The sequence below is a fragment of the Phalangium opilio genome, unplaced genomic scaffold (genome assembly GCF_054372755.1).
Source record: "Phalangium opilio isolate 3A_F unplaced genomic scaffold, DU_Popi_V2 ptg000054l_1, whole genome shotgun sequence".
Classification (NCBI taxonomy): domain Eukaryota; kingdom Metazoa; phylum Arthropoda; class Arachnida; order Opiliones; family Phalangiidae; genus Phalangium; species Phalangium opilio.
Window position 1 is genome coordinate 60,843 of NW_028324173.1, and position 18,369 is coordinate 79,211.

General features: G+C 35.9%; 1 protein-coding gene across 1 annotated transcript; it reads right to left on the reverse strand.

The window, feature by feature from the left end:
- Positions 1 to 404: 404 nt before the first annotated feature.
- LOC149668667 (uncharacterized) lies at positions 405 to 1,004 on the reverse strand. The gene is made up of 3 exons (XM_089840419.1): positions 892 to 1,004; positions 706 to 835; positions 405 to 620 (listed from the first exon to the last, which is right to left on the reverse strand). Exons 1-3 carry the CDS (start codon positions 1,002 to 1,004, stop codon positions 405 to 407), a joined length of 459 nt encoding a protein of 152 aa, XP_089696545.1.
- Between the last annotated feature and the right edge of the window lie 17,365 nt (positions 1,005 to 18,369).

The window sequence follows — 18,369 nt, forward strand, 5'->3', positions numbered from 1 at the left end:
TTACACAAATATCAATTTCATTTATTATTGGTTCACTCAATATTTGAACCAAAACTGACGGCGAAGCACTTTGTGTCGTGAAAATTTATCACCTATTCTATGAAATATTTACCTGGCTCTACTCAAACGATAATTAAAAACTCTTGATTTGGAATTTAATTCCTTAGACGAATAAGGCCTTAAAAAATTCTCTTGTAATTGGAAGGCTTCATCTCCAAGAAAAACAAACGGCGCAGAAATATTAGTACGGGGTAATTTTGACGGCGATGGTAAGTTCAGGGTTTTCTTTTCTAGAGCAGAGCCAATTGCTGAAGCTTTAAAAATGCCTCCATCAGAACTAGATCCAAAGCCACCAATGTCAACCGCGAGGAATTTGTATTCCGCGTCCACAACAGCCATAAGGACTACAGAATTTGTACCCTATTCAACACATTTGTAAATGTAGCAATTACCTCTTTATATACTTCAGTTCTTACCTTGTAATTGTAAAACATGGAGCCACTGTTTGATGGTTGTTTTATTACCACGTGCTTACCATCAACAGCACCGCAACAATTTGGGTACTGCCATTGGCGTCCAAATTCGTGGGCTGCGTCTTCCCATATTTTTTTTGTTGGAGCCTGACATTTACGAATATAAAATGTGCATATTATTATTAACCGTTTTCTACAGTTTTCACAAAACAACAGTTACAACACAATGTACTTTGAGATATAGTGGCTGAAGAATATCCCACAATGCTTCACACGTATCTTTAATAACTACATGAGCCGTTGCTTTTCCAATTCTAAATCCATATGCAATGCTCATCAAGCTATCGCCTGTTGCCAGGAATCTAAACCACAAATTAATTATTTACCAATGTCATAAATCACAGAAATATAATAATACCGCAGAGTGATAGCCAAGCGATGAGCGGGTGAAAGAGGCTCTCTGGAAAATGGAAATCTTTCAAGACGGTTATTTAATAATTGCACCAATTCATCAAATAAATGTGGTGCCATGCGGGTGAAATTTTTGAAATAGGCATGGTCACAGCATCTCATTTTTTGAAGCTGCAAATATAGTTAGTGAAACAACTGGAAATATTCAAATGCATTTTAAGCCTTATCATGATGCTTAACTTACCAGGGTGTGAAAATAGCCTTCTGTTTTCTCCAAATTGGATGCACCCACCAACGACGTTTCATTTTCGGATTAATGTTACGTAACTTATTCCTCCTCATCTTTCTCAAAAGCAATAATTTCTTTTTAATAAGAAGCAACTTAACCACTGTTGACGCCATTTTCCATCACGTTTTCGCGAATCCCTGACGACCACGTACGCAGCGCCCCTACTCTCTTCGAGCTCGCTTGTAAACGATAAGCGAGAAAGAGACGCGGAAAGAACAAGCGGGCCGCCGATGCCTAGTTTCTGGCGCGAGAATTGAGTCGACGTTTTGCCTCGACATTCATCTTCAGCCTCTACTTTGCGCCTTGTTGTAAACGAGCCTTAACGCTTGGTATAATATGAGTTTATTAAGCCTAACTCAGTTAAAGATTGAACGCATTCCGTATCTCAAATGCGACAGATGTGACCTCTTACATAATTATGATGCAGAAGGGGAAAGAAATAATTCCCATTCATTTCGAATAGCAGAATACATTGTTTGGGTGCACCAGGTTTTAAATTAATAGGATCTTGGTGAAAGGTTCCTCATTAAATTGAATTTAAAAAGTGAATTTTTGTCTTTTAAAAACACAAAACTATCTTTCTCTAATACGAGTTAGCTGTGACCAAAAACTGTTTTTTAAATGAATATCTGTTAACTTTAAATGAACCATGCCCTATTGTAAACCACCTGGCACGCCAAAGATGTGTAAAAGGAAGTCATTTTACTACTTCACAAGCGTTTAAAGAATAATTTATAAACAAAGAGAAAAACTTTGAGCCTAGATTTTAAATATTTCCATTTCTAAAGATTGCTTTGAAACGTTTGGAATTACTGCTTTAAATATAATTGCAATTTAATGCTTTCTTGTAAATTTGCATGATTATTTTACAAATCCTCCAGACTAGCCAGTATAGAACGCAAAAAAGCGGCACATAAGTGAGATTATTATCAAAACAACGTGTGACCATAACAAGATAATTATATTGTTACCATTGCGGTAGGATTGCACTTTATCAAACTAACTCAACTAACTAATTAGACCACGGAGAGTTCGAAAAAAAATAGTTGAAAAATTATTGGCCTGCCGTAAGTATTTTTTAAAAAATCTGGAATATTTTAAAATTGCATGTATTTTCCGTAACCCCCGAGAATTAGAGAAAAACCTACCTCCGTCGTCTGCATGCGAGTTCGATCTTACCAAATGGACTAGCGACGAAAATAGTGTTATAGCTTATTCTAGATCTCACTAAGAAAAGCAGAATCTACAAAAATTATGAAATTTATGCTAATAATATTTGAAAAGGTGGATTTTAATTGAGAAAAAAATTAGGAAAAGGTCTCATTTTATTTGAGTTGTAAATGAAGTAAGCATCTAAATTCTGGAAAAGGTGGATTTTAATTGAGAAAAATTTCAGAAAAGGTCTCATTTTATTTGAGTATAAAAATTTTTGAAAAGGCAAATTTTAGTTGAGAAAGCCTAGTTACTTAAAAACCAATTAGTGCCTTTTCCCAAAATATTGATTTAATGCTTTTTTTAGAAACTAAAATATCGCTAATGTAATTTTCGCAACTTCCCGCTTATATTCTCCTTTTCCTTAATTTTGGAATTTCTAAATTTTTCTTCACCCAATAATTTGGAAATTTCTCAGATTACTTTACCAAAAATGAATGGTTTTGGTAAATTCTGTATGTCCTAAAAATACCATAGCTGTACTTCTGTCGCCAGTCCTTGAAGTTCATTTAGTTGCCCCCCCGGCATATTATCAAAGATTGAGTTCATAATGTGTTTATTCTATTGTGGTAAATACATGTAATTTTAAAATTTTGAAACATTTTTAAAAATTACTTGCGGCGGGCCAATAATAGTATGACTATTTTTTCGAACTGCCCATGGTCTAATTAGTCAGAAACCACTGTTACTTGAGTTAGCTAGATAAAGTGCAATCCTACCTCTCAGCGGTAAATGTATGAACTCAAGTGGGTTTTACCATAAACTAAATCTACATAGGTTTTTCGTACTAAATAAATTTGTTTCAATCCACCTTATTCCCTTTTCCCTATCGCAAGAAGTTAGGGTTAACAAAGGGGATTCGGGGGGGGGGAATCAAAGGGTCGTCGTCTGCTTAAGCTGTGAATCGGCTGCTACAGTAGGGAAAATTACAATTCCGTGAATTTCCGTTTGTTTTGAACGTTTTTAATGCGATTAAACGTGACAGAAATAATTTATTGGAAAAATTATTGAAAGCGGACGGTAAAACGAGAGTATATTTTAAAAACTTTTTCATTTGCATTTTATTATTGTAATTAAGATTTACCGTCAAATAAGTTACATACCTCAGCTTTTCAATAATTTTTCCAATAATAAATTATTTCTGTCACGTTTAATAGCATTAAAACGTTTTAAACAAACGGAAATACACGGAATTGTAATTTTCCTCACTGTAGCATCCGATTCACGACTTAAGCAGATAACGACCCTTTGCTTTCCCCCCCGAATCCCCTTTGTTAACCCTAACTTCCGGCGATAGAGAATAAGGTGGATTATTATGGCGAAAACGAAATAAAATGTTGTTTTCATTCAATCAATTGTGCAATTGTGTGTTATTACGAGAAGAAATTATTACAAACTTACCTTGAAAGGGACCGAGATAATTCCAACTTTCCCATTAACAGTGTTCTCTCATCGCGCTCAAAAACCTTCAAATCAGTGGGCAATGTAAGTTTCAAGGTTACTGCTCCCTATACCAGGACGAGAAATAAAGAATTTTACTACTGAAAGGCACATAGAATTGAACACAGCTCCATCAATTTCTAGAGTGCATACTCCTTTGAAAGTGATACAGTAAACTGTCCTGAGTCCAAGGTTCGTGTCCTGAATCTCCTTTGAGCCTAGTGAGCACACTACGTTTGCGGTTATACTCTAGAGTTACCTCCAATGTGTAGAGAGCAGACTACGTTGGCGGTTCTACTCTAGACTGCTACTAATCTGCTTACCTCCAATGTGTAGAGAGCAGACTACGTTGGAGGTGGCACAATAGCCTCTAGTAGGCAGGGCCGGAAATAAGGGAAATTTCTTATAGGACAAGTGTCCAATGACGCCCCCTTTGACTGGAAAAATTATAGGACATTGTCCACTGGAGTGTGCAAAAACAGTGTTGCATCTTCATAGTCAAACTATCAAAACTTTGGAAAATTTATTGGTCAAAATGTCCAGTGACCCTCTTAGTTTTTAGAAAAATTATGGGACATGTTAAAATTTTATTGGGCAATGTCCAGTGTCCTGTGCTTATTTCCGGCCCTGCTAGTAGGCCTAGATAACTCGGTTTTTCACCTCCATACTTCAGCCGCCATATTTACAATCTCGCGATATATATATTTTATTATGTATGGTTTTAGTTTTAGTTTGTTTTAGGTTCATTAAACTAAGAGAAACTGCTATTAGCAAAAACGGATTTATGGGATAAAAACGTCGGAGTTAGCGAATTCACTCCCCATCCTCGCATACTTTATTGAGAAAATTCGTCTGCTTATATTTTGACTCCACCCACAAATTCTGTATATAGCTACTTCTAGAGATCGAATTTGTGGGTGGAGTCAAAATATAAGCAGACGAAGTTTCTCAATAAAAGTATGCGAGGATGGTACTAGAGGCTAAAGGTACGATCCGACGTTCTTATCCCATAAATCCGTTTTTGCTATTAGCGAGATTATTAATGTGAGAGAGAACATAATCATCATTTGCGAGTCATTTAAAATTTTATTTAGGTAAGCTGAATGTTTTTAGTATGGATGTTAGAAGTTATGCATATTTTATGATAGACTTGATTGATCAATGATGACTAAACTCGATCTATGGTCATCACATGTGAACTTTAATGTTTAGATATCTCATGTATATAACTTATAAAAACTTATTTTTGTAACCGTTTGTGTGGGTGTACAAAATGACGTTCATTCATGAACTTTTATAGGCAAGTTTTCATTAAAAACCCACCGTACCTTTTGACCTTCTGGGCTTATTCAAAAGCTTAACTTCCCCTACGCAAAGTTATTTCACCCCCCCCCCTCCCTTTGATGCTCCCACAAGGGGTCACAGTCGGAAATTATTTCACCAATATGCCCGCAAAGACCAACTGAAGCACTCTTTTTTCCGTCGGTCGATCCCTATTTGGAACTCCCTCCCTTCAGAAATTGTAGCGGTCAGATCTCTCCCTGTTCTTAAGTCCAAACTGAGACAGTATCTAGGCTTTTAATTACTTAATTGCACTTTATATTCACGGAGCTGTAAGGCTTTTTGAGCCCTAGCTCGTCACCCCCAACCGGAAAAAAAAGGTCCTAGAATAGACATTTTAAACACGAAAATTGTCTTTCAAAAACCCACGCAAACCCGATTACACATTATTATTATTATGTGTGCTTATTGAATTTCATCCTTAACTAAGCCCTAATCACGAAGAATTTCATTAATAGTCAAGCTTGACTTGTCTTCTATCTTAGAAACCATTCCTTTGTTTCTTATCATTGTGATGGGTTTTTATTTATGTTTTTTTTTGGTTTGGCAGACGTATGGATATTTTTAGAAAGGGTTGAAAGAGTGGCCACACTTTTATGAATTATATTTGAAAGATTCGGGCAATCGATGACCAATGTCTAACATCGTCTATAGAAAAAAAGATAAACAGTTCGATCTCGGAAAGGTTTACGCGATACTGCACAAAGTTGAATCCGGGAAAAGAAAGAAATATGTTTTGACCGAACCTCCAGTTAAACCTAAAGCTGGGGAGGTATACCTCTACCGATGCAAAAGTTCCAAGGACAAGGACTACCTATGTGATCAATACTTTGGATTCCGCAATAGGGGAAATTATCAAGGATTACATAACAACGAAAACCCGGTGGTTAAAACTTATTAAAAGATGTCGGAACCGGCACCTAAGAAAGGATTTCTTAATTTCCGAAAATATGTCTATCAAAGTGTTACATCTAAAACACCAGACTCCCCTGCGTTCTTATTCATTATCTCGGTGATGAAAGCGTATATGAAGATCGGGCACACGGAAACTCAAAGAAAAAGCATAAAGGTTACGTAAGGAACACTGCTCTGGTGAAGTCCATGATCAAGGGAAAATGTGAAGAAAACGATTTACCTCCTAAAAAAATTTATTTTGGCATGATTAAAAGTGATGATGGTCGAGAAAGAAACAAAGTTTTGAAACCAAGAAATAAAAAGCAAGTGGCGAATGTAAAACAAAAGATATCAAGAGAAAATGCAATTCGTCCCTGTGAATATTTTTCTCTCATTGAAGTTTCCAGAAACAAAGAATTTGGAAATTTCCTTCATCATATTCAATTTGTACCTGACACTATAATTGTAATTGGCGTTCCTAGTCTGATCGAACTTTCAAATTATATTCTCGAAAGATGTAATGATGATAAATCGCACACTCAACTATTAACAATGGACACTACATTCAATTGTGCAGACGCATACGTCACTGCTATAGTTATTAGAAACACGATGATGGAAGAAAATCCAATATTCTTTCCCTTTGCCATGATTCATGACAGAAAATTAGAGAGAATACATTCTCTCTTCGTTAAAATTGTGAAAGAAAAACTACCTAACCTAGGACTGATTGAAAATAATATACCAATTTGCGTTGATCGTGAAAAGGCTATAACAAATGCAATACTCGGTTCTTTTCCAAATGCTAACCTGTTGTACTGCCACAACCACGTGATATCTGACGTCAAACAATGGATTAAGGAATCAGTAGGTAGAACTAAAGATGACACAGTTGCTCTTGTCAGAGAAGTGCGATGTCTACTGGATCTAGATTCTGAAGAAGATTTTTCCGAAAAACTTAAGTGCTTTAGTGATACATGGTCTGCTGAATTTAAAGACTATTTTGACAAGCATTTAAAATTAGATATAGTAAAGCATGCAGCGAAATTCGTCTATAAGCACTTTAAAGCTTTTGAATTTGACATCCCAACAAACAATTCAAGTGAAAGTTTGAATAAAATGGTTAAAAGTGATGCATCTTTCAAGGAGCTCCCAATAGATTTACTCGCTCTTCACTTCTATGAAATGCAGCTAAATTTTCTTCAAGATTTCCTTGATGCGTACCATGATCATGGTAACCTTACATTAAAGCTGGCAACTGACAAAGAGAAAGGATTTCCTGTTGAGTTGCCTAACTTAGTGTTGCACTCAAGAAACAAGATAAAAAGAAAAATTAAGGATAGCATTCAATATCCAAAGGATAACATTTTTAAGGATGACAAAGAAAATTATTTGTCAAGGGTAAAAATTATGTCCCGAATAATGTGCAGGGAAAACCTTATTTCAGTGAACATGACTTCAAAAACATTGATCGCAACTGACCCTTTCACCGGTAAAGTTTATACGTTAAATAAACCTGATAATTACCAGGAGTATAGTTGTTCTTGTTTAAGCACTGGCCGTTGTTTCCACAGACAAGCCATCTACTCTATTGTTGGAAATCCTCAAAAAGACGCCTTAAAGTATAATATAAGACCAATGATAAAAAAAGCTAGATGTTATAAAGGAAGAACGGGTAGAAAGGCACCCAAACCAGATGATATATACCCATTTGTAACACCAGCTCCTGATTCAACATATGCATTATCCCAACTAAGTGAGGATACAGATGGATTTGAACATTTTTATAGCCAAAGTGATTTGGATACTAACGATAGTACAGCTGCACATGACAATTCCGCTTCACATAAAGATGAAAATGAATGCACGAAGATAAGCACTAAAGTGTCTGAAAAGTTTGAAAATTTCCATGAAAATCGAGATTTGAATGAAAAAAACCAACGGAATGAACAGTTGGATGAATGCCCTCATCTTGTTGAAAATGTACAATGGGATAAAGATCGAGAATCCTCTAAAGATGACCAACCGAATGAAGGTCGAGATTTGGCTAAAAATCAAAAATCTAAGGAACATCGAGACTCGTCAGAAAATGTCGAATGGGATGAAAATTATGAGTCAAATTATCGTCAACATTGTAATGAAAATGAACATCGAGATTTGTCTAAAGATGACCAGGAAAGAGGTAAAGTTCCGGAAATACGAGTGCCTAAAAGAGCGCCTCCTTATAGGGTAGTCAAATTATAAGAGAGGCCAATAAACTAGCTAAGTAGCAATAATTTGTAAAATGAACCAATATTTTGGAAAAGGCAGCAATTTATCCGGTTTTTAATGAAAAAAAAACAGGCGCACATTTTTCCGCTCATAAATTAAATGGTAGAAAAGGTCGACTGCATGTATTTAGACCAAAATCCTAGCAGAAAAACCAAACATCAATGGCAATTTGGAAACTCGAAAAGTTATACATAAACTAACTGTATTAAATTGCTCTCATCTTTCTTAATATTTAGAAATGGTTTTGAAAGGAAATCTCTCTATTACGCCAAACGTAATAGACGATAATAGAGAACTGAATTCATTACTTTCTTGCACCATGGAAAAGACTAGTATAAATGAACTACAGCCGGAGTTGACCCCAAGTAATTATTTAAAACTTGTTATAATAAGTGGGTCTAATCAAAAGTCGCTTCATAGTGGGATGCTTCTATCATTTTCCCCTGAGACAATTTTTGTTAAAAACTATTAAATAATAATTCTAATGGTTTTCATTTGTTTAAACAAATCCACTCTAGCTGATCCTTTTTTGAATATATCTGAGGAAATTTGCGTTCCAAAAAACTTTAAAGCCATCAATTTATCTCTACAACCAGGAAAATGGGTAGATGATGAAGTTCAGAACTCTCTTGTCTCTTACATGATTGTATCATTTGGACTTGAAGATTCGGTGCTGTTTTTCCCATCATACGAATACACTGCTGTATCTAGGCTTTCTCTTAATAGTGCTGCGAACTATTTCTGTAGAACTACAGCCCTAAATAGAGACTGTATAATTGTGATTATAAACACGCAACCATTAGATAAAGGGCTACATTGGCTTCTTGGGGTTATTTCTCTCAATAAGAAAATAATATACTTGATTGACAGCATGTGGGAAAGTATATCGGCGAACATTAGAAAAGATGAGTTCAAAAGGTTACTGTCTTTAGCAGCTACAGCATTATTTGTTGCGAATATTAAGTTCGATCCCATGGAGTGGAAATTAGTTATGGCTAGAAATTTTGCAAGTCAAAACAATTCACATGACTGTGGTGTGCTTTTATGTTTAAATGCTTATATGCTATTTAGTGGAAAATATGTTGATAAAAAAATATGGAGTAACTCAAAATTATTGAGGTTCTGGTTGAACCGAATTTTTGAGACTTCAAAAAGTTACAACTTTACAGATAAAAATTACGATAAAAAGAAACGAGTACCACGAAATTTCAGGTTGCACCAAAACCAAATTATATCCTTCATGAACGACACTACAACCAAAAACATTTCTCTGGAAGACGTTAGACGTAATAGAATTTTCGACCGGAAATTAAATGTAAAGGAGTGGTCTCAAAGCGAAAATCCGGAGTGCGATTTCGAAACAGAACAGTACGACACTGACACTGTTATCTTTTGTGTGCAGTGCAGACTTTGGAACCATATTCAATGCACAGGTCAACCGTTATGTAAAAACGAGGATTATTTTATTTGTAGACGCTGCACTATGTATAAATTAAATTGAACTATTAAGATTATACAACGATGCTGTAACATTATTGTGTATAAAACAATAATCGTAATTTTTTAAATCTTCTTAAAAAATGTAAATTACATTATTCGACAGAAAATAATAAAAAAATAAAGTTTCCACAATAATTTTCTAAATTTCTGTGAATATTAAGCGAAAAACACGAAAAGATTTTAATGTTAAATAGTTAAAAAAGTTCAGACGGTCTCTATCTTACATTAATTTCAAATTTCACGGTTCAGAATTCAGCATTTCCGCAAAATAGTCAAAAACGTTCAGACGGTCTCTTTCTCACATTAATTTCGGTTCAGAATTCGGCATTTCAGCAAAATAGTCAAAAAGGTTCAGACGGTCTCTATCTTACATTAATTTCGGTTCAGAATTCAGCATTTCAGCAAAATAGTCAAAAAAGTTCAGAAGGTCTCTATCTTACATTAATTTCAAAGTTCACGGCTCAGAATTTAGCATTTCAGCAAAATAGTCAAAAAGTTCAGACGGTCTCCATTTTACATTAATTTCGGTTCAGAATTCGGCATTTCAGCAAAATAGTCAAAAAGTTCAGACGGTCTCTGTCTTACATTAATTTCGGTTCAGATTTCGGCATTTCAGCAAAATAGTCAAAAAAGTTCAGACGGTCTCCATTTTATTTCATTTTCAAAATTCACGGTTCAGAATTCAGCATTTCAGCAAAATAGTCAAAAAAGTTCAGAGGGTCTCTATCTTACATTAATTTCAAAGTTCACGGTTCAGAATTCAGCATTTCAGCAAAATAGTCAAAAAAGTTCAGACGGTCTCCATTTTACATTAATTTCGGTTCAGAATTCGGCATTTCAACAAAATAGTCAAAAAAGTTCAGACGGTCTCTATCTTACATTAATTTCAAAGTTCACGGTTCAGAATTCGGCATTTCAGCAAAATAGTCAAAAAAGTTCAGACGGTCTCTATCTTACATTAATTTCAAGTTCACGGTTCAGAATTCAGCATTTCAGCAAAATAGTCAAAAATGTTCAGACGGTCTCTGTCTTAAATTAATTTCGGTTCAGAATTCGGCATTTCAGCAAAATAGTCAAAAAAGTTCAGACGGTCTCCATTTTACTACATTTTCAAAATTCACGGTTCAGAATTCAGCATTTCAGCGAAATAGTCAAAAAAGTTCAGACGGTCTCTATCTTACATTAATTTCAAAGTTCACGGTTCAGAATTCAGCATTTCAGAAAAAAAGGTCAAAAAAGTTCAGACGGTCTCCATTTTACATTAATTTCGGTTCAGAATTCGGCATTTCAGCAAAATAGTCAAAAAAGTTCAGACGGTCTCTGTCTTACATTAATTTCGGTTCAGAATTCGGCATTTCAGCAAAATAGTCAAAAAAGTTCAGACGGTCTCTGTCTTACATTAATTTCGGTTCAGAATTCGGCATTTCAGCAAAATAGTCGAAAAAGTTCAGACGGTCTCCATTCTACTTCATTTTCAAAATTCACGGTTCAGAATTCAGCATTTCAGCAAAATAGTCAAAAACGTTCAGACGGTCTCTATCTTACATTAATTTCGGTTCAGAATTCGGCATTTCAGCAAAATAGTCAAAAAAGTTCAGACGGTCTCTATCTTACATTAATTTCGGTTCAGAATTCGGCATTTCAGCAAAATAGTCAAAAAAGTTCAGACGGTCTCCATTTTACATTAATTTCGGTTCAGAATTCGGCATTTCAGCAAAATAGTCAAAAAGTTCAGACGGTCTCTGTCTTACATTAATTTCGGTTCAGATTTCGGCATTTCAGCAAAATAGTCAAAAAAGTTCAGACGGTCTCCATTTTATTTCATTTTCAAAATTCACGGTTCAGAATTCAGCATTTCAGCAAAATAGTCAAAAAAGTTCAGAGGGTCTCTATCTTACATTAATTTCAAAGTTCACGGTTCAGAATTCAGCATTTCAGCAAAATAGTCAAAAAAGTTCAGACGGTCTCCATTTTACATTAATTTCGGTTCAGAATTCGGCATTTCAACAAAATAGTCAAAAAAGTTCAGACGGTCTCTATCTTACATTAATTTCAAAGTTCACGGTTCAGAATTCGGCATTTCAGCAAAATAGTCAAAAAAGTTCAGACGGTCTCTATCTTACATTAATTTCAAGTTCACGGTTCAGAATTCAGCATTTCAGCAAAATAGTCAAAAATGTTCAGACGGTCTCTGTCTTAAATTAATTTCGGTTCAGAATTCGGCATTTCAGCAAAATAGTCAAAAAAGTTCAGACGGTCTCCATTTTACTACATTTTCAAAATTCACGGTTCAGAATTCAGCATTTCAGCGAAATAGTCAAAAAAGTTCAGACGGTCTCTATCTTACATTAATTTCAAAGTTCACGGTTCAGAATTCAGCATTTCAGAAAAAAAGGTCAAAAAAGTTCAGACGGTCTCCATTTTACATTAATTTCGGTTCAGAATTCGGCATTTCAGCAAAATAGTCAAAAAAGTTCAGACGGTCTCTGTCTTACATTAATTTCGGTTCAGAATTCGGCATTTCAGCAAAATAGTCAAAAAAGTTCAGACGGTCTCTGTCTTACATTAATTTCGGTTCAGAATTCGGCATTTCAGCAAAATAGTCGAAAAAGTTCAGACGGTCTCCATTCTACTTCATTTTCAAAATTCACGGTTCAGAATTCAGCATTTCAGCAAAATAGTCAAAAACGTTCAGACGGTCTCTATCTTACATTAATTTCGGTTCAGAATTCGGCATTTCAGCAAAATAGTCAAAAAAGTTCAGACGGTCTCTATCTTACATTAATTTCGGTTCAGAATTCGGCATTTCAGCAAAATAGTCAAAAAAGTTCAGACGGTCTCTATCTTACATTAATTTCGGTTCAGAATTCGTTATTTCAGCAAAAAAGTCAAAAAAGTTCAGACAGTCTCTATCTTACATTAATTTCGGTTCAGAATTCGGCATTTCAGCAAAGTTGTCAAAAACGTTCAGACGGTCTCCATTCTACTTCATTTTCAAAATTCACGGTTCAGAATTCGGCATTTCAGCAAATTAGTCAAAAAAGTTCAGACGGTCTCCATTCTATTTCATTTTCAAAATTCACGGTTCAGAATTCGGCATTTCAGCAAAATAGTCAAAAAAGTTCAGACGGTCTCCATTCTACTTCATTTTCAAAATTCACGGTTCAGAATTCGGCATTTCAGAAAATTAGTTAAAAAAGTTCAGACGGTCTCTATCTTACATTAATTTCAAAGTTCACGGTTCAGAATTCAGCATTTCAGCAAAATAGTCAAAAACGTTCAGACGGTCTCCATTCTACTTCATTTTCAAAATTCACGGTTCAGAATTCGGCATTTCAGCAAATTAGTCAAAAAAGTTCAGACGGTCTCCATTATATTTCATTTTCAAAATTCACGGTTCAGAATTCGGCATTTCAGCAAAATAGTCAAAAAAGTTCAGACGGTCTCCATTCTACTTCATTTTCAAAATTCACGGTTCAGAATTCGGCATTTTAGAAAATTAGTTAAAAAAGTTCAGACGGTCTCTATCTTACATTAATTTCAAAGTTCACGGTTCAGAATTCAGCATTTCAGCAAAATAGTCAAAAACTTCAGACGGTCTCCATTCTATTTCATTTTCAAAATTCACGGTTCAGAATTCGGCATTTCAGCAAAATAGTCAAAAAAGTTCAGACGGTCTCCATTCTACTTCATTTTCAAAATTCACGGTTCAGAATTCGGCATTTCAGAAAATTAGTTAAAAAAGTTCAGACGGTCTCTATCTTACATTAATTTCAAAGTTCACGGTTCAGAATTCAGCATTTCAGCAAAATAGTCAAAAACGTTCAGACGGTCTCCATTCTACTTCATTTTCAAAATTCACGGTTCAGAATTCGGCATTTCAGCAAATTAGTCAAAAAAGTTCAGACGGTCTCCATTCTATTTCATTTTCAAAATTCACGGTTCAGAATTCGGCATTTCAGCAAAATAGTCAAAAAAGTTCAGACGGTCTCCATTCTACTTCATTTTCAAAATTCACGGTTCAGAATTCGGCATTTTAGAAAATTAGTTAAAAAAGTTCAGACGGTCTCTATCTTACATTAATTTCAAAGTTCACGGTTCAGAATTCAGCATTTCAGCAAAATAGTCAAAAACTTCAGACGGTCTCCATTCTACTTCATTTTCAAAATTCACGGTTCAGAATTCGGCATTTCAGCAAATTAGTCAAAAAAGTTCAGACGGTCTCTATCTTACATTAATTTCGGTTCAGATTTCGGCATTTCAGCAAAATAGTCAAAAAGGTTCAGACGATCTCTTACTTTAATTTCAATGTTCACTGTTCAGAATTCGGCATTTCAGCAAAATAGTCAAAAAGGTTCAGACGATCTCTTACTTTAATTTCAATGTTCACTGTTCAGAATTCGGCATTTCAGCAAAATAGTCAAAAAGGTTCAGACAGTTTACGGTTTGGTAGGATGGGAGAATTTTATAGTAGGAATTCTACTATTTTCAGCAGTTCAGACGTTCAGACATTCAGCAGATTAGTCGATCCCACTCGTATGTGCTAGGAGTTGAACGTGAAAGAAAAAATACTTCAGTCTGAAGTCCTTTCTAAGTGGATTCTATTTGATTTCAGCTTGAAAAGGAAACGCTCACGAAAGCGTATTTTAGTTTGGAACTTGCGCTTAAAGATCAAATGAAATTACTCGCGAGGTACTCTTCGCAGCAAGTGCAAAGCAGCGCTGAGGTGAGTTTCCCAACTATCTCCATTGGTGTGAGTGAGATAAGTGTTGACTACCGAATGACTTTACTGTCCTTTTATTGGCTTGAACTACTGAGTGGAAAAAATTCTTCTTTCGCTCTCGAGATCACTTATGTTCTATATTTTCCGAGTTGTCTGCTCGTCTCGTGGTGCGTGTTATAACGTTTTCCAATGGGATCGACCGAGAGCGCTCGGAGATCGCTCCGTCATCGCTTTACCTCGGAGGAACTGATCTAGTTGCTCCCAATGAAAGACGAAAGTATTTTCAGAGCGGTTTTGTGACGTCATCAGACTTTCTCGTGTCGGAGCGGTTGCGATCAATCCGGGAGCGACTGGATAGATGGAAGACGCGCCACGGTCTCGGAGCCGCTCGTGTTTTTTCATTGAAAATTATCTATACCCTCAACTCTCTACTATCGATTTCTATTCTAAGGGGACGTCAGCACGGAGTTCACTATCCAGTTCAACCATATACTTCGTTTTTCTTAATTCTAGATGGCACGTTTAATCCATGAACTACAAGATAGTATTGGAAAGCGCGCCTCGCTTGAGGACCAAAGTTCCATGTTACGCGAAGAATTCAGGGCGCAAGCCCGAGAAATACAAATTAAAGATTCCCATATTGAAGAGCTTGAAACTCAGTAAGTTTGTATGGACATAATTGTAGATTATAGAAAGGTTTTAAGTCAGTCTCAGGGTTCGAACAGAACCTGGATAAGTCAGGGATATGAAAAAATGGGGGAAAAGTCAGGGATTTTAACTTCCGGCGTTAGACCGTTCACACTACGACTGAATTTTGAGTTTGGTGGAAGATAGTTTTGGGTCACGTGACAGATTTGAGAGGTTTCTATTTTGCACTCTGAATTGGTATCTTTCTCCCCCCTTGTCGCGTAGAACGTACCAGAAGGGATATTTTCTAACTTCCTCAATAAAGTCTTCGTTATTAACCTCTAATCTATTTTATTTCCATTAGTTTCATTTTTCTTTCTTGAAGGCATTTTTCCGATAAGCCTTAGTCAACCACAAAAAAATGGCGGCTATAAATCTATCTCGCGTACGTGTGCGCTCTTGAAATTTATGGCGTAGTCTGTGGAATAATTTGATTGGCTGCGACACAGAAAAAAATAGAACACCACTTACACCCGGCCAAACGGCAATTTCGCCGGGCGTAAAGATTTTTTGGTCGAAACCCTTTCTTCCGGGTTTTCCGTCGAGTGGGAATCTAGCTTTAGTCAGCATTACTAAGCCTATGATAGCAGCGCCTCACCAGGCGTCGCTTTACGAGAATCTATGACCCGCGTCACTTCATGACAAACTCCAGTTTGTAACGTATCTTACGAACTTATGGTAAAAATTAGTAACACGCAACGATACAGTGTCATGCCACTGCATGGTCATGCGTAGAAATGCTTCTAAAAAAGTGATTTTAAATTAGCATAGGGTTTTTTTTGGCGCCTTAATAGTATTTATGTACTTTGTCAGGCTTGAAAATGTGGGCAGACAATTCGGTAAGCAAAACGGAGTTAAGGACAAATCAATCAAAAGTAAGTCAAAAAAGGAGATTCTTAAATACTCAAGGTTATAAATTATTTAGCGTAACCGCCTCTATTTTTTTAACAGGCCTTACTTCAAAGATTAATAATCTACAACAGAAAGTAAGTTGATATGTTTCGGTTGTTTATATCTAAGACCATTGAACACGGATGAACTGAACAAATTATAAGCTAAAACGGACCCCGTTCTTCTATTGGCATGGCCTGTCGTCGCCCCTAGCGGGAGAGTCCCGAAATTTTATTCGACTCGTAAGCCTTATGGCTGTGTGGTTTGAGTCGAAAAAATTTCAATATTGGTCGGGGCGTGACGCTTGAAAGGAGCTGCCATGAATGAACCACGCCTCGTGTCTCAGTTGTGACGTCAGTGCCTAGGTGAAACGTCCAGGGATTAGTTTCTTCAGTGAGCGGCGGCCATGTTTTTTTTACCGCTTTGGTTCTATGAGTGACGTCACACTAAGGCTTCTGAGATAGCTCTTATGGTCTTAGGTGCGCTCATCAACATAAAATTGACAAAATAGAACAAGTTTCAATATTGGTCGCGGGGTGGCGGCGCTAGAGAGGCGCTGCCCTAAAAGAACCACGCGCCTCCCGGCCGTATCTCCATTCTAGTCCATTCGTGTTGAATGGTCTTAGTTTATATTTTCTCCGCGGAATTGTCAAGTTAGAAGTATAAATTGAATAGGCTCATTTTGATATTTTTGCAGTTAGAGATGAAAAATGAGGAATTGAAGAAATATAAAGAAAAAATTCGTGAAGTGGGACAATTTATGCTTCAAAACTCTTAACTTACCGTTTTAAATATTTTTAAAAATTAAATAGTTTTTTACCGGAGGTGTGCGAGTCCTGATTTTTAGGTTGCGAGTCCATGTGTTCGTAGTGGAAAACTGGACTTGCCGGGTCCATAGTTGGGCACTATCATATCATTTGATAGTTTTACCACTTGATACGATAGAAAACTAAATCTGCCCCAATCAAAGTATCAATTTTGATAGTTATTTTCAAGAAAAATTTGAATTATAATGATCGATTGAGTTTGATAGCTTAGAAAGTGCACTCAAAGTTGATATGACTCATTGATTCGTTGAAATCTTCTAGAGAAAAATATCGATTTTCAACGTGATCTGACTACTAACCCCATCTTTTAGAAATCATAAAAAATGATAGGCATTATTCCTTGAGAAATATATTGATTTTATTTGGCGACATCTGTTTTCTGATTTCAATTTAAAAAGATTATGAACTAATCTTTGATAGGCAATTTTGATAGTTATGAAAATTTCTAGAAAGATAAGTCGTTTTTTGAATGATATCGAAGTTTTTAATGTATTTGAACGTTAGCAAGCGTAGGTTTATTCTATAAGAAGATTCTGTACTTGGTGATCGTTATAACCCTCTCAAATAAATAAATAACAAGGCGACCCAAGGGCTCGTAATAGTAGCCACAACGTACGAGTGAATAGCCCCTCTATACCCTACCCTAATGAGTGAATAGCGCTATCTTTTACAATGCTTAAATAATTGACCGTGCATAAAATCAGAGTGAATAGCCCCTCGATGCCCTAGTTACCCTAAACGGTGATAGAATTATTACCCGTATAAACTTACTTATGCCGTAATTGTGATATTCCGGCGAATCGAAGAACAGATAGTTTTAGTGATTATCCCCTCGATGAGTTTACAACATAGCCTTATACCGATGCACACTTATTGCTTCTTCTAAATTTCTAACATGAACTTATGGTCAGAAGAGTTTGAAAGGGAAAACATTCGGGAAAACACGCAATAATTGTACTATCCCGGTGCCTTAAGACCATTCTAAAAAGAACGTCAATGAATACCATGAATTTATTTATTAACATGAATATATATCTGCATTGACTAGTTAAACTACATGTTCAGGGATGGGAGGGGCTTAGTTTGAGTGACGTCAGAGAATTTCCGGCGGTTTGTTTTTAAAGCTAAAGCTCTTGTCACGCGGAAGGCTAATTATGCTTGTAAATTGAGCAACTACCGCATTAATTTAACTCCAACAGCAGGGAAAAACCAGCATCATCAATTCTCACGATTTAAAATGTTAGTAGTTTACTTTCAACCGTTACATTCATTTTCATAATGGCCAAGGCTTAGCACTTTACCAACAGTTTTCAGTTTCAGATTAGGAAAAACATTGCAGGCACTTTTTATAATTTCCTTTAAAAGATCAATATCACTTTCGGACATCGTGTTGAGATATTTATTCACGTA

What these genes read in the sequence shown, in the direction of transcription:
- LOC149668667 (XM_089840419.1), bottom strand. Translation starts at nt 1,004, where the DNA reads ATGGCACCACATTTATTTGATGAATTGGTGCAATTATTAAATAACCGT. An exon ending in CGCTTGGCTATCACTCTGCG is followed by an intron (nt 836 to 891) that starts GTATTATTATAT and finishes TTTGTGGTTTAG; the next exon opens with ATTCCTGGCAACAGGCGATA. An exon ending in TTCAGCCACTATATCTCAAA is followed by an intron (nt 621 to 705) that starts GTACATTGTGTT and finishes CGTAAATGTCAG; the next exon opens with GCTCCAACAAAAAAAATATG.